The 14,595-nt window shown below is 42.6% G+C and overlaps 2 protein-coding genes across 2 annotated transcripts in view; one reads left to right on the top strand and one right to left on the bottom strand.

Annotated features, from left to right (window-relative positions):
- The window catches only part of LOC109474127 (zinc transporter ZIP12-like), a 15,149-nt gene extending 5,964 nt beyond the window's left edge, over positions 1–9,185 (bottom strand). Inside the window, exons 1-5 of the mRNA XM_019774335.1 lie at positions 8,725–9,185; positions 7,303–7,590; positions 5,268–5,481; positions 2,170–2,345; positions 726–909 (exon numbers count right to left, since the gene is read on the bottom strand). Coding sequence (XP_019629894.1) covers positions 726–909; positions 2,170–2,345; positions 5,268–5,481; positions 7,303–7,590; positions 8,725–8,964 — 1,102 coding nt within the window. The 5' untranslated portion in view covers positions 8,965–9,185. The remainder of the gene's footprint in view (positions 1–725; positions 910–2,169; positions 2,346–5,267; positions 5,482–7,302; positions 7,591–8,724) is intronic.
- Positions 9,186–12,630: 3,445 nt separating this feature from the next.
- On the top strand, positions 12,631–14,404 carry LOC109474197 (L-azetidine-2-carboxylic acid acetyltransferase-like). Its single transcript, XM_019774451.1, has 2 exons — positions 12,631–12,817; positions 13,509–14,404. The coding sequence occupies exon 2, from the start codon at positions 13,539–13,541 to the stop codon at positions 14,139–14,141; it is 603 nt and encodes a 200-aa protein (XP_019630010.1). The 5' UTR covers positions 12,631–12,817; positions 13,509–13,538; the 3' UTR covers positions 14,142–14,404.
- Positions 14,405–14,595: the final 191 nt, after the last annotated feature.

Genomic DNA, 14,595 nt, shown 5'->3' with positions numbered 1-14,595 from the left:
ATCAATCATCAAAGTCCTGTACTTTAAGACATTAAATGGAGTGAAATAAGGTACGGCTTGCCAATGTATGTGGTCCAGTGCACACTATGTACATTTGTGTGTAAGGTAATATCCATGGTAATGTTATCGTGACATGAACCACGGCACCACAGGACACACCCTGAACTTTTCACCTTTTGTGACATGTAGAATGTACATGAAGAACAATGCCCCGGAGTCTAATTGTAATAAATAAACCAAGAGTTGAATAGTTCAGGGACTTGTCTGAAATGCTTCACTGCACCTAAAACTAAACAAAGCAAAATAACAAGTTACAGGGCTCAAAATTCATTATTGGAGATAGGTACACTGGTGTGCCTATTCTGGATGTACTACATAAGATATGGAACAGAATGTCAACAAAATTCCAAATTTCTGATAAACTGGCTAACTTCAAATCTCCAACATGATATGTATTCCTGTGGTTTAGTAGCATTTTTATTTTTGGCCGGAATTTTTTTTTTTTATTCCGTGCACACTAATTTGGGGGTCTTCAGAGGATGTCATCCATACAATTAATCTTATTGGCCTTAATCATTCAACATATGCTACATACAAACATTACTAAGTGTACAATTATAGTTACATAGAACTCAACTATCTACACGTGCAAGTGGTAATAGTGGTAAAGTGGTAATATGCACCAAGTACTTCAAGCCCTTCACACTTGGTACGAGAAGTTGTACTGTGTGGACAATACTCACTTTCAGCCTCGGTGAGTCTGGTTGTGGTGGGGGTGTCCTGTGCAGCACACACCTTACTGTAGACCTGCTGGACTATGGCAGGAGTTATCTCCTTAAACTGTGCCTGGGTCAGACCGCTTTCCTCGTCTACCAGGTACAGCTGCATCAACTGGTCGGGGCTGAAACACTGCAAGTCGGGACAAAACATTTTTATTAGTGGGGTCGTGTGAGCACGTCAGCAGAATGTACTGTGCCTGCACAAAACACGGTTTTGGTCAACATTGCGTCAGAATTTTGCCTGTTGCAGAAGATACATGATCCAAGATAACATTTGGAAACTTCACACGCAATGTTAACCTTATATACACAAATACGACCTTATACGAGACAGTAAGTTTTGCCAAGGTGCTGGTCATGTGGCGTAACGGCAGAGCACTCAACTCGGAACCAATAGGTCCAAGTTTGTACAATGGTTGCTTCAACTCTGTGAAATAATATGTTTCACCTGGTTGTCTTTAATCTGGAGGGTAGTTGGGGGGTTTACCATGATAATATTGTAGCTACAAGTATATGAAATGGTAATATATTGTGAATAGCAAAGTTCTTTGATCACAACCATTTATTTTTTACGAACCGACGTTTGGATGACCGTCTGTCATCTTCATCAGGGCAATTCTGACTGGTTTACTGTGCACTGATGCTAGATGTTACTTGGTGCATTGTGCACTTAATTAAGGTGTTACATGGTTCACAGTGCACTGTTACTTGGTTCACAGTGCCTTTAATATATAACCTAGTTTTTACTGTTAAGGTGTTCTTACATATGCTTTCTCCAGTAGATGTTTATCTGTGTATCTGTTCAGAACATCAGTTTGGCATTTTTACACTCCCGAGGACATGTTTTGTCTGCGTGGACAGGAATTTACACCCAATTAAGTACACAATGAATTTTGACAGGTGGTCTGCACACTGTGTCCTTCAGGTGCCTTATCACAATATCATTTTGTTTTTCACGATTCAAAAACTCCATAAGTTACCGTGGGAGAGTTGACTTGTCACATCTTACAGCAAAGAAAAAGTACTAATCTGGGTCACCAGGTACTGATACCAGACTATGTTACACAAACTCTCACTTTCAAAGGCTCTACGAAGCCTTACCCACGGGAGGGTAGGTACTGATTTAATCAGTTTAGCGTTGATGCCTGAAGGCAATAACGAAAAAAACAAATATGTTCTTTGTGCTCAGAGGATTTGTTCACTAGTCGTAGAAATCTAGTTGGTCGACTATACGACTGTACATAAACACATGATTGTAAATGAGACTGATTGAGTTAAACATTCAAAGTTAATGGCTATGAGTGAGTGAGTGAGTGAGTGAGAGTTAGTCAGTCAGTCAGTCAAAGTAAATGTAACTTTTTTAAATTTAAGGTTTTATCCCAGAACTCACTGTCTGTTCGAACTCCGCTCCTTCATGGTCATGTTCATGTTCGTGTGATGCTCGTTTCACCCTGGACCTGCCGACGTCTCGTCTCCGCCTGTGGTCATGTGCATCCTCCCCCTCCTCCTCCGCGTGCCCGTGGCTGTCCCCACCGATCCCCAGCGAGGTGAACATGCCCTCAAAGGCTGGAAACAAACACTGAGCATTAGTCAATTTCTTTTCTTTCTTTAAAAGACACTTGAGACTGGTAATCTATGTTTTTTCACAGTACATGTATATCAGATATCAACTTTACAGAGTAGAAGACCGTGGTTGTCCCCACCAATCCCCAGTGAGGTAAACATGCCCTCAAACACTGAAAACAAACACTGAGCATTAGTCATTTTCTTTTCTTTCTTTAAATAGGAAAGTTTATTGCAACTACATGTAACATGAAAGTAAAGGATGGACAATGGATAATAATATAGTATGTGACTACTCTAACTACTAAACACTAGATTCTAACTTGTTGGGTTTGACTTCTTTTTCCAAGACAGTGGAAGACGAATGATCCCACTTTTTCTATAATGTGTCAGTTTTGTGATGTTAAGAGGAGAGTAGTTTTCTTTTTGTCTGTAAATGTAGAGAAGACACTTTGAAAGACACCTGGGACTGGTAATCTCAGCTACGTTTTTCACAGTATAAATGTTACATGTACATTTTGTATATCAGGTATCAACTTTACAGAGTAGAAGCCGTAAAAGGTTAGAAAGACTAGTTCTTAATCTGTTCAGCGTTATATGTTTTTCCATTTCTGTCCGTGCTAATACACAGTTACTGTTGCTATGCTATCAAATATCTTCGGGTAGGAGGAACGTAATCCAACAACCTTAAAGGTCTCAAAAACACTTGAACTACCAGCTGCTTGCAAGAACATTACTATAAGTGCTATCAGTGTGTACATGTTATCTTCATCAAAGGCAGGTACAGTATATGAAACTTGGGCACTAGCTACCTTTCAGTTTTATTGACTACAATTTTTAATATCTTAATATCTCTTGATATCTTACAATTGTATGTACCGTACTGGTACTTTTGAACTTTAAAAAAAAGGATTTTCCAAATCCCTGTGTCTTTCCCAATTGGATCTTCACAGGATGGAAAATTGAATACGGTAGGGGCCTCTTCAATAGAGGTTCAAACAACAGCTGGCGATAGATATTAAATGGATTGAAGTGTTACGTGTGTTTTTTGAAGGGATATATAGCCAGCTGCTACAAAGTGCCTGCAAAGCTTGTATGCAAAAAAAACAGTGCACCAGTCTTAATGGCTGACGTATGTTATGTTCATGTCATTCTACTGGTGTGAAAATAAAGTTGTTCCACGTCTTGAGTTTTACATGTTAAGACGTGTTCCACATGCTGAGCACACACATGCTTTGTACTTTAGTGATTTAACCCAAAACGTCTTTTGTGCTGGCTTATTTAGCCCAAGAAAATCCAATTTTCCACTACGTTTCTTATGCGCACAGAATTGCAAATCAGTTGGAACTGTGGCTCCTGTGTATTTTCTCCTGCATAAAATGAAACCAGAGTGTGAATTTGATACAGGAAGAAAGTAGTACTGCTGATCACTTCTACAATCATGAACAGTGCGTAACGTTACTGATTGGGTTTACATCAAACTGCTCAACACATGCAGTACTTTGTGGATTGGTGTCCATACGAACATTGAACAACAGTTACTTCCTCTTCATTGTACATAACTTTTGGTGGGTGGAGTGGAGCAAACTGTCAAATTCAATTATGACAAATGATACAGGTCGAGACTTGAAAGGCCACACCGATTCAATTTGATTCTCGATCAGTGCCCAATTAATCAGAGACTGAGAGAGCGTGTGAGTGTTTTCTCATATTCACCTGCTTCAACTCTTTTCCTGATTTGCAAAAAAAAAAAAAAAAACATGTAAAAAAGGTTCTGAATAAGCCCCCTAATTCTATCAGTTGAATATTTTGGCACCAACAGTTGGACAAACTAGTCATCTTAGTTTTTCCATTTAGCAATGCATTGATTTGGTTAAAGGTTCAAAATTCGTTATTTGAATGATAAACAAGCATAATGTTAACTTTGTGGCTCCTATGGTCACAGGATATCTAGTTGTAGGTTTTTTTTTTCACCTTCTCACAATGTTCTGTAAGAATCTAAGAACCAAAGAAATCACCAAATGTCATTGAAATATGCCAACATGCCAATCATGAGCACCTTTTCAGCCATATTTATCTGCAAATAGTGAAAGAGCCTTTTCTTTTATGCTGTAGAAGGGTTGCCAAGACTAAAGGCAGGTGGGCAAACTTGGTGACGTGTTGTGATTTCTGCAGGTAGGCTCAAGTTTCTTTGCGCATCAGGTTTTCTCCCAGAACAAGGACTGTACTGTTTCTAATCACTCCTAACCTGCTTCTCCATCTTTCTGCAAATCTTAGAACATTTGTGGAATGTAAGATGTGAGGAAGCCAGCCAGCCACTCATTAAGCAATTTCCATAGTTTGTATAGTTTTAATCCTTTATTAAATCTTGCCTTAAAACCCATCAGATGGAAAGTTCATTTCAACATGCTGTAAGTTGCTTTATGTCCTACCTGGGTGCCGCGATTACGTTCGATACGGGTGTTCCGGCCCGTGTGATAACTAGCGGTACGGCCCGGGGGTTCTTACCGCGTACGGCCTGGGCCTTCCAAATGTTCCGTGGAACGATTCGAACGCGTTTCAGCCTAACCGCGTGCACCGATTTCGAAATTCGAATACAAAATTCGGACGTTGGAATTGATGTTGTCGCATTTTTTTTTGGTTTAGGGACACCAAATTTTTGCTCATTTCGCATTGAAAGGCGCGTTTTCTTGGGTGGGTATGACATAAATAAAATACAACACGGTGTATTCCGCATCACCCTCGGTCCCAGCCCTCCCGCGGTTCGGATCTCCCTCCGGCCTTCGGGCGATCCGACGCGCGGTCGGGCTGGTACCTCGGGCGATACGGAATACACCGTGTTGTATTCTATATTTACAAACTGTAAGGATGAAACAAACAGTTGGCCTGTTTTGTTTGCAACTGACTGTAACGCTAGGCCCTTACCCGCCGCTGTGATGACGCCATTTGTTGCGTTCAGTAGCTCAAACAGGTGGTCGAGGAAGAAGCCTTGCTGTGGTAGAGTTGCCTGTCCGATGCACCACCCTTTCAGCACGTTGACGACCGTTATAGCCGCGACTTCTCCGAGCTCCTGACGCGTCGCCCCTCCACTGGTGTTGGTGATGTTCAGTTCCGTAAACACTGATTCTGCACTGAAACACTGAGAACAGAGAGTTACATGTAGGACACAATACAAGTGCAGAAACTAACACTACTTGTACAAGCACTACCGGGTAGTACCAGTTGTCAAATGTTTTCAGAATAATGCTGCAATGGTTGAGTGAGTATTCTTACAAGCAGCTCCTATGAAGTATGATACCTTATGTCTGGTAGAATTCGGGTAGACGTCTGCTGTCATAATTCCGCTACTTTTTTTAAACAGAAATCTATCAATTTAATATAGCATCAGTAATAACTGAGGTATCCAGGTGTTCGAAACATTCTTGAGAACGCCTTGACAACACCCCATTTTGTGTGGCAGTCTAAAATTAGCCAAACGGAGAGATAACATTCCAGGGGGGTTTAGTCAGCTAGAGAGAGTACAGTTTGCTGCACCCGAACCATACTTTCTAGCTGGTCATGACAGGTGGACCAACTCCCCTGGAATGTTATCTCTCTATTTGGCCTCTTTCCAGCTGCCTCCCAAAGCCTGATAGAGGCTAGTCCAAAAGTACCCTGCAGAATTTATGTAAGTTAAAGCTTGGCCAGTCATGTTCACAGTTGTACGTAGTGAAGAACCAGACAGTAGGCTTATACTCTGGAACCCTGACACAAAAAGCAGAGTTGGTCGGACAAACATAACACTCAAGAAACTCATAGAAACTGAAACAGGCTTGCAGGGCCTGGAACTTATCTCTGCAATGAAGGACAGACAGTTCTGGAGGTCTAACTTTGTATGGTGCTACACCTCCTCGGAGGATGATTAATTATGATGATGATGATTATCTGTGACAGCGGGAAGCAAATTTTTGGGAGCAGACCACTGTCTAGATTTCTGGCTAGTAAAGAATCTTACAAATGCTGGCTTGTTGCGGTTAACCTATATACACTATACAGAAAATGCATTATCATTTATGCGTGAGCTAAACAGGAAATAGTGCCATGCAGCTATAACCAGGGCGTAACCTCCCATTTCTGCCCCTGGCCAGTAAAGTGGGCAATTAAGTTATTAACAGGTAACTACATGTATATACACACAATAGGCTGAAGTAAGCTTGCCCCCCACTGAAGTCTAATATGACTGGTCCTGGGGTGGTTCATGGATGGTACAATAAATTTGTTTGCTTGTTTGTTTTGTTTTTACAAACCTTTTTAAAATCTTACACTGACGACAATTGCCCAGGTCAAACGGTAACAGTCGCGAGGCTGTTTAATTGTCTCCAGTGTAATCAAGTAACAGTTACATATATTGTCCTCAGGGTAATAAAGGAAACCTAAGTGGGTGAGGGTGCAGCGATAGTCTGCCGGCTTCTTAAGTTCTTTTGTTGACCTGCAACTTGACAAGCAGGCAAAAGTCGTGCTGTGCACTGATTCGTTGAGACCTGCAAGGCCAGTTATAAATATCTGGTCACCTGGTGACAGGTACGACCCAGGACGACCCATTGGGTGCACAATAACAATAGTCTTTGTTTACTGTAATCAGATACTAGTACCCCGGGAACGGGCATAGTTTACCGCCAGCCTCCTACGGGTCACAGATTTTCCCAGAGACCCTCCAAGCCGAACTAGTTGCTACCTCTTGTACAGCTTAGTGACCCTTATACGGTACAAATATTTATTCTCAGCAGTAGAAATTGTGAAATACACCACAGAAAAATGCCTTAGTAAGTTACATAAGGTGCGGTCGTGGTGATAAACAAACATTTCAAGGACCGCCTTGACACACCGACCGTTTCGTCTCCGAGGGCGTTTCTCTGTGAATTTCAGAAACAAACCGCCGCCATTTTGTTTCAGCCGGGCCCCAAAGATATCTAGAACTCACCTGCCCCCAGTTTTCCACGGTGTAGTTCGTCTGAATGTCTTCCAAGACGTGTTCAAAGCTGTGATCGCTGAGTCTGTCGTCGCTCGTGCTGTGTGTGTACTGTAGCAGACGGTCTTCAAACCAGGAAAGCCCTTTTGCACTCGGGTCGGTCTCGTTTTTGCACACGCCCGCAAGATCGGTGAGATACAGCAGCAGAATTACAGAAGCATTGTGGAAACCCTCTTCGTCAAGCGTAGTTGCGCTGTTATCTCCCGCAGCGGCCTGGATCAGACTTGTAGCTGTTAAACACTGAGGGAAAAAACAACAAACTGCCATTGTCTGAACCCAGGTAAAATTGTAATGGCGTCCTGAACAATAAAATTAAACTACGCAGCCTTCTAATATGTGCGGCCCTATCGAAGTTGTCTCTAGTGCTCCTTGCTGATGGCAATGTTTTAAACCATTCTCGTTTCGTGCATGCTATATATAAAGAGCTAGCAGCAGCGAAAATGTTATAAATGGATCAGAGAAATTACATGAGGGTGGGAAAAGCGATTTTTCTTCGCCGCCATCTTTGCTTTTCAAAAAAGAGAAGGAACTGGTATCCACAGGCACAATTTTAAAGGGTAACATAGTGCCTGCTGTACATGTTTTCTGCATGGAGCGAAAACAAGCCATTAGTTTTTACTTTAACATGGAATTTGTACGATTTTATTAAGGGGAAGGCGGAAAATTTGCTTCTTTCAGAGAAATGTTCACTTCCCTGCCCCGGTTTCTATCCTGGCCAATTAAGAATCCAACAGGTCCTATTTCCGCCATGTTCGCACGTACGTAGATTTACTTGTTTGTGTCGGATATTTCAGTTTCCGATCGAGCCATTTTCACTCTGTAATAAAGCTTTCTGTTCCATGAAAATGAACCAAACGAAATGGAAAGAATGTTCAAGTTTCACTGTGCAGTAACTGAGGGACTTTACAACAACATATGCATTTGCCAAATCGCTAGGGAATAGAAAATTGGTTGAGGTAAACAACAATGTCTTTTGATCTACTAGATCTGACCAAGAAGAAAAACACTGCGAGCCGGAATTAAGTTAGGAAAGCATGACAGCTCATGTTTTTAAACCGCCGCCCAATCTGAAGGGGCACCAAGTGGATGTGGAGTGAAAACCACTAATACAAAGGAGACAGAGCATGGTGAGAATGCAAGAAAGAAATGGTTTAGAAAAACAACACCTGTTTTTCGTCCTGAACCTTTGAGAAGAATAAATGCTCAAGTCGTAAATGTAAGTAAGATTGTAAATTCGATCTGCCAATAGTATATTCTGTCACGACTTAAGTTAAAACGAAGACAGAACCGAACAAAAAGTTCAATCGTTTCCAGAAACCACTCAATCAATGTGGCACAAAACAAAACAATCATGAATACGGTACTTGTACATACCGTAGCACAGGTGACGCCTGGGCCCAGGTCCTGTTGCGAACACCGTACCCTCGCCTTGAGCCTTCCCACAAGGTCCTCGACGTGCGCAGTGGTGAGAGTCGTGCTGTTCTCCTCGGCTCCCAGAAGCTCCAGAACCTCGTGAAAAGGCTCTTCTCCCTCGTGTGCGTGATCATCGTGTTGTGAGGCTACAAGCCCGATCAGTGCCAGCAAGCAGGCGAGAAAAATCAGCCTGGCTAGCATCGTGAACGTTTCCTGTTGTGTATATGTAACAAGCCTTGATGGTCCGGAATAGGTGTACCGGCCGGACGGAGCGACAGTCACTACTTGGCGCCTTAGGCTGTCGCTTTGACGCACGTCCGCAGCACACTTCGTAACACGGGAGATCCAACGCCTAATTTACATACCTGGGTCACGTGGTCAAGGCCTGAGGTCTTTTGTTCAGCATGCAGGAAGATTGGGTTAGCCTGGAATCCTAGCCTCCACCAGACTCTTTTGCAGGCTGAATAGATAGTAGAAATCGGCCTTAAAGGGGATAGAGGAGTTGGCCGGACAGAGAGGGCCCATTTCCGTGCTACTAGTGGAATCCGTCGCTACGAGTATTTGCCATTTAACTTACTAGTAAGTACATGTACTTGTAGTAGTCCACGTCGCCCGTCGGTGACTACTAGAACCGGCAAATACTATACTAGTAGCTAGTAGGGGTGGATCACAGCATTACAGGCTAAGATTGGGTGCCATTGCCTGAGTTCAATCAAAGCTCAACACATCAAAAAGCAATTAGAATACGCAGTCATACATCTAATAGGATGCCCTATAGCGTCATACCAAGGAGAAAGAACCTCCTTGTACTGTATATAATAGATTTACTTTGTTCTCAAACGTAATACTGCTATGGGTCTGTATGCCTTTTTTCTGTGAAAATTCAAAGCGTCGTCGGTAAGTTATCCGTTTATATATATAATTCTATGTAGCATTTTATATGTTATCCTGAATTTATCGTGAAACATTATTGGAAACTTATTCTCTAAAAAACTCTATAATAATAGAGTTGAAAGGAAGTCACAAGGGAGCGTCAGTGGTATGGCTGTTTTGCCAGACAACCCATGAATACATAGCTAAGGAACAATCCAATGAATTCGTTACCTAACCATCGCAGGAACAATATGATTCATTAAGCGTTGTCGGTCCTCCTGAATGCACGATTAAACGTTGCCAGGAACCCCCTTCTTCCATGCAGACCCTGATTAGTGTCTTATTGACTGGTTGAAGCAGCGAGGCTAATTAAATCGCGCTTCTATTACAGTATTGAAAAGCGGCCCACACAGCTTGATAGCTCGTTTGTTAGTGACTCCAAGGACGTCATATAACCTCCTACTCTCCAAGCAGAGGTTTGGGTTCTGGCTTATTTTTGGCGTGTTTGTTAGGCTTTCTTATCGGGCTTTCTTTTTCGTTTTTTTTTTGTACTGATATCTTTTTTACGCTTTTGGGCTGGCGTAAAAACAGCCTAAAACATAAGCCAAAACCCAAACCTCTGCTTGGAGAGTAATGTAACCTCCCTGGTGACTCTATAGCCTATGGCGATAACAAAGGTCGTGTTGCTCCTATTGTCTCTGGAAAGCCTGTCACAAGGACTACTAGTATACATGTCCTTGCCGTACATAGAGAGACTATGATTTATATGCGTCAATTTGCCCGAGAGGTACACGAAAATCAGACGAGATTTATAAAGCAGGTAACGTAACATCTGCAGGTGTAGAGACTCGGGCATTTTGGACTCAAACGAGATGTTGCTTGTCAAAGTTTGTGTAACGTTATGCTAAAATGTCGGGTCAATACCAATTAGCCGGCCTCCGATTAAAGTTTGGTGGGTGTGTTTTTCTGGACTCATCTTTCCATAATTCGTTCAATGATTCGTTTGTATCGAGATACAAAGATACCCGAGCTAGCAAGACTTGTTTTTACTCTCGTCTTCTTTTCAAGTTCGACGGCTTTGAAATCTATGTTGTTGTTTTTCTATCATTGTGTATACGACTATTAAAATTTTACAGTCAATTAGATCTACATGCTAGTGTCGAGACAGATAATATTAATAATGTCAAAGGTATGTTTCTGGACCAATGGATAACAATAGAGCGTCTAGATCTCAGTACAGTTAACGTTTACCTATCGCCTTTACTTTAAACCACACATCTCTTAGTGTTCGTACAAGACACGTTATGGCCAAACAGTTATCAAAACCCCAGACAGAGTACACTTGAGGGTCAGCATATCTTGTCTCTGTCTGTCTCTCTGTCTGTCTTTCTCTCTCTGTCTCTGTCTGTCTGTCTTTCTCTCTCTTTCTCTCTCTGTCTTTCTCAGTCTCTGTCTGTCTGTCTCTCTCTCTCTCTGTCTTTCTGTCTCTGTCTGTCTGTCTGTCTGTCTCTCTCTCTCTGTCTTTCTGTCTCTCTGTCTGTCTATGTCTCTCTCTCTCTCTCTCATTAATGGTCATAAATAAAGGCTCGTGACTGGTTGAGGAAGGTACTTACAAGCCTGTAAATCAAATCGCGCTTTTAGCGGCCCGCCCAACTTGATAGCCCAGACAGCTTTTAGTGCGACAAACAATTCAATAACGCTTGATGGGTCAAGAACGATCTTGTCGAGTTGATCATCTCTCTCTTTTTCTCTCTCTCAATCTCTCTCTCCGTAAATGTAGATAGATATTACATGTTCAATGAGGAATGTTCAGAAATAGTCTTCGTTCTTTCTTTTCTGCTTCGATCCCTCTTTTTCTAATTCTCATTTGTATGAATGACAACACCCCTATAAGTATAACCTACCCTGAGGAACAATGTGTCTATCATTCTGTGTTTGATAGTCTGTTGGGTTGACAGTGACTTGTTTAGGAATGACCTTATCCGCCCTACTAAGCCGTTCGGGCATTTCTACCAACCCAGGGATTCTCACTTTAGATTCGTTTGCATGCACAAACCTTGTCACAGTCTTTGTGATGTCAACTCTTCCGCACCGTGTATTAGGAAACACAAAATATACAAAGTGGGCATCTGTTGTATTCTACTTTTCCAGTCATGTGCACTGTATTTTGCCCTCAGGCAGGCAAGATTTGTCATTTGTTTGGGGGCACTTCGGGCCGGGTCTGAGAGTCAAGTTATGATCATCACACGCAGTGAACTTTGCATGTCTGAAAAGGGCAGAGAAATCGGCTTGGCAATGGGCAGGTACATGTATTCTAGTACACGTAGCTACATTACCACTTCTTGCGATTTGCCAGTGAACTTGGCTACACGACTTGGTTAGACACTGCATCTCAAAGCAATGTTGCAAGGAGCACTGTCATGTTCAAGTTGTAGGGAGTTGGCTTGCTTCGACGGAAACCTCAAGCTCATGTGTCACGGTCAGAAAAAAAGAATGGAGCAGTCAGAAACTGTTAGTCTTTCCTGTCAAGCATTCGCGCGTCAATAAGGTTGACCTAGGCCACTGAAAGAGTGACATGTACCGGAACTAGTGCCAGTGTATCCGGCCAAAAATATACGTCAGCTGTGTCACGGTGTGGTCTTACGTGAAGCGCTATCTTGCGGCCCAGTGGTTATGTTCAGGGCGAGTGGCTCTTTTTTTTTCGCGTCCACGGAAGCATAGCTCTAACTGTTACGCTAGTCTCCACCAGACTCCTTTTCAGGCTGAATAAATAGTAGAAATTGGCTCGAAATTGGCCTAAAAAGGGGTAAAGGGGGATCTCATTGGTTCAAGAGGAGTTGGCCGGCCAGAGAGGGTCAATCTGCCTGCCGTGTTACGTTTCTACAATTTCTTCAGCCTGCAAAGGAGTCTGTTGGAGACTAGCCCAACGCTTGAAGAAAAAAGACATGTTTAAATACCTGAACAGTCTGATTGTGGGCTAGATTGACCTACTTTTCCCGTGACCTGGCCATGGGGGCACGTCGTGGTGTGACCCGGAAGCACATCCGGCGGTTGAACTGACCAGTGCACTGTACACGTGTAGCCTGCGGGGTCTTGATTTTCCCGATTTTCTGGGCGGCTCAGTATTATAACGGACGAACAGCCGCTTTTGGAATAAGAAGAAGTGTTTTTGGTCCACCAGGCAAGTATTTTCACGACTATTTTTCATAATGGCGTTTAATATTGTGTTGGTTGGGTGAGCCAGCAAAATTTCCAGGTGTTGGAATGATCATGGAGGTAAAATTCCTTTTTTCTACCTCCATGGAATGATACTTTTTTTAGCAGCCCATCTTCTGCCCATAAGGCCTCAACAAGGCACTAGAAGGCGGGGAAGAGGGAGGTGGATAGTCTCCTGTGCAGGCCCCGGGGCGGGTGGGAATTTTGATACAGCGTTTTGAAGAGTTTTTAACGAGTTATTTTAATAGCCGCCATCCTCCTACAACCAGCCGCCAGAGAAGGTTCCATCCCGCCCCTCCGTTAATGATTACCAGCCTACTAGTAGCTCTGACGCATATTAAAGGCCATGGAGTTTCTATAAAGGCCAATTCGTATTATCTGCAACTTAAAAAGAACAGTGCAGCCCCAAGACATGGAGTCTGTTGAATACTGATATCTAGTATACACTTCAACTTTGGGTTGGTGGAAAACAATGTCCGGTCCGATTCGGGGGTGAAAAAAAAACAGTCCGGTCGTTGCGACGTGTAGTAGCTACGACCCTTCATCCTCATTGGATGATCTCCTTGCGTTGCAGCATGCAAAGTGAAACTAACCCCAAGTTGGCATTACTGTTTTCAACTGTAATATTAACATTCAGACAATTCTCTCTCTTTCAGATCATTGATTTACCTGTCTGTCTAACCAGTATGAGTTGCTACGTCATAAAACCCAAGGGTTCCTCCCAGCGCCTACCTTACCTCCCCATACTGATGTCTCTCCCGAGTGGCAGACAGGTCTCTCTGGACCACTACAGAGAACAGGACGAACAACAAGTATTCTCCATCTTCAAGAAGATCGTTGAAGACGGCCAAAGCTATCCTCAAGAAAAAGTGGAGTCTCTTCAAGACTTCCGGGACTACTACCTCTCTCACGACGTCTTCGTTGCTAGGGACGCGACCGAGACAGAAGAAGTTCTTGGAGCGTTCTACGTCAAGCCCAACTTCCCTGGCAGGTCTTCTCATATATGTAATGCTGGCTTCATAGTCAAGGAGTCAGAAAGGGGACAGGGTTTGGGGAAAAGGATGGCGCAATATTTCCTGTACATTGCGAGGGATCTAGGGTACAAGGCATCTTTCTTTAACTTGGTTTACGTTAATAATGAGGCTTCTCTGAGGACCTGGCGTGGTCTTGGGTTTAAGGAGATAGGTGTGGTGCCTAATGCTGGGTATATAAAGGGGCTGGGCTACACGGATGCTGTGCAGTTTTATTACGACTTCTCAACACTAACTGGCTCTGTTGAACAGATATAGTACTAGTTAAGCATCTGTTTTTAAATAAGTGGGCAGATATGGTAAAACTTCTGTTTTTAAGTCAGCAGATACTGTTAAGTGTCTGTTTTTAAATGAATGAGCCAACATGGTAAAGCATGATGACTATGACATAAGTTTTATTTGCCTTCATAGACATTTGAACCTGAGCTAGTCAGGTGGATCTGAATCTGTATTGAGTACAGACAAACACGCACAAACAGATATTTACAGACCTTTTTATTGATGAATTAATACTCAATGAATTACATCATTGCACCTCAATACTTGTCTGGCACTATAGTCATTACAATGTTTGTGTGCCAGATATCAATCACTAAAAATCCTGAGAGTCTTATACTGTATAATGTACAGTACACAAATGTATATGCTTCTCGTGTATTTCTCGATATTTGTGGACGGACCAAAGGCAAACTACAATGTATATGCCTGTAAG

This window comes from Branchiostoma belcheri, unplaced genomic scaffold (genome assembly GCF_001625305.1).
Source record: "Branchiostoma belcheri isolate BF01 breed outbred unplaced genomic scaffold, Haploidv18h27 scaffold30, whole genome shotgun sequence".
NCBI lineage: Eukaryota > Metazoa > Chordata > Leptocardii > Amphioxiformes > Branchiostomatidae > Branchiostoma > Branchiostoma belcheri.
Note: the sequence above shows the minus strand (reverse complement) of the source record. Positions and strands in the feature narration are given on the sequence as shown.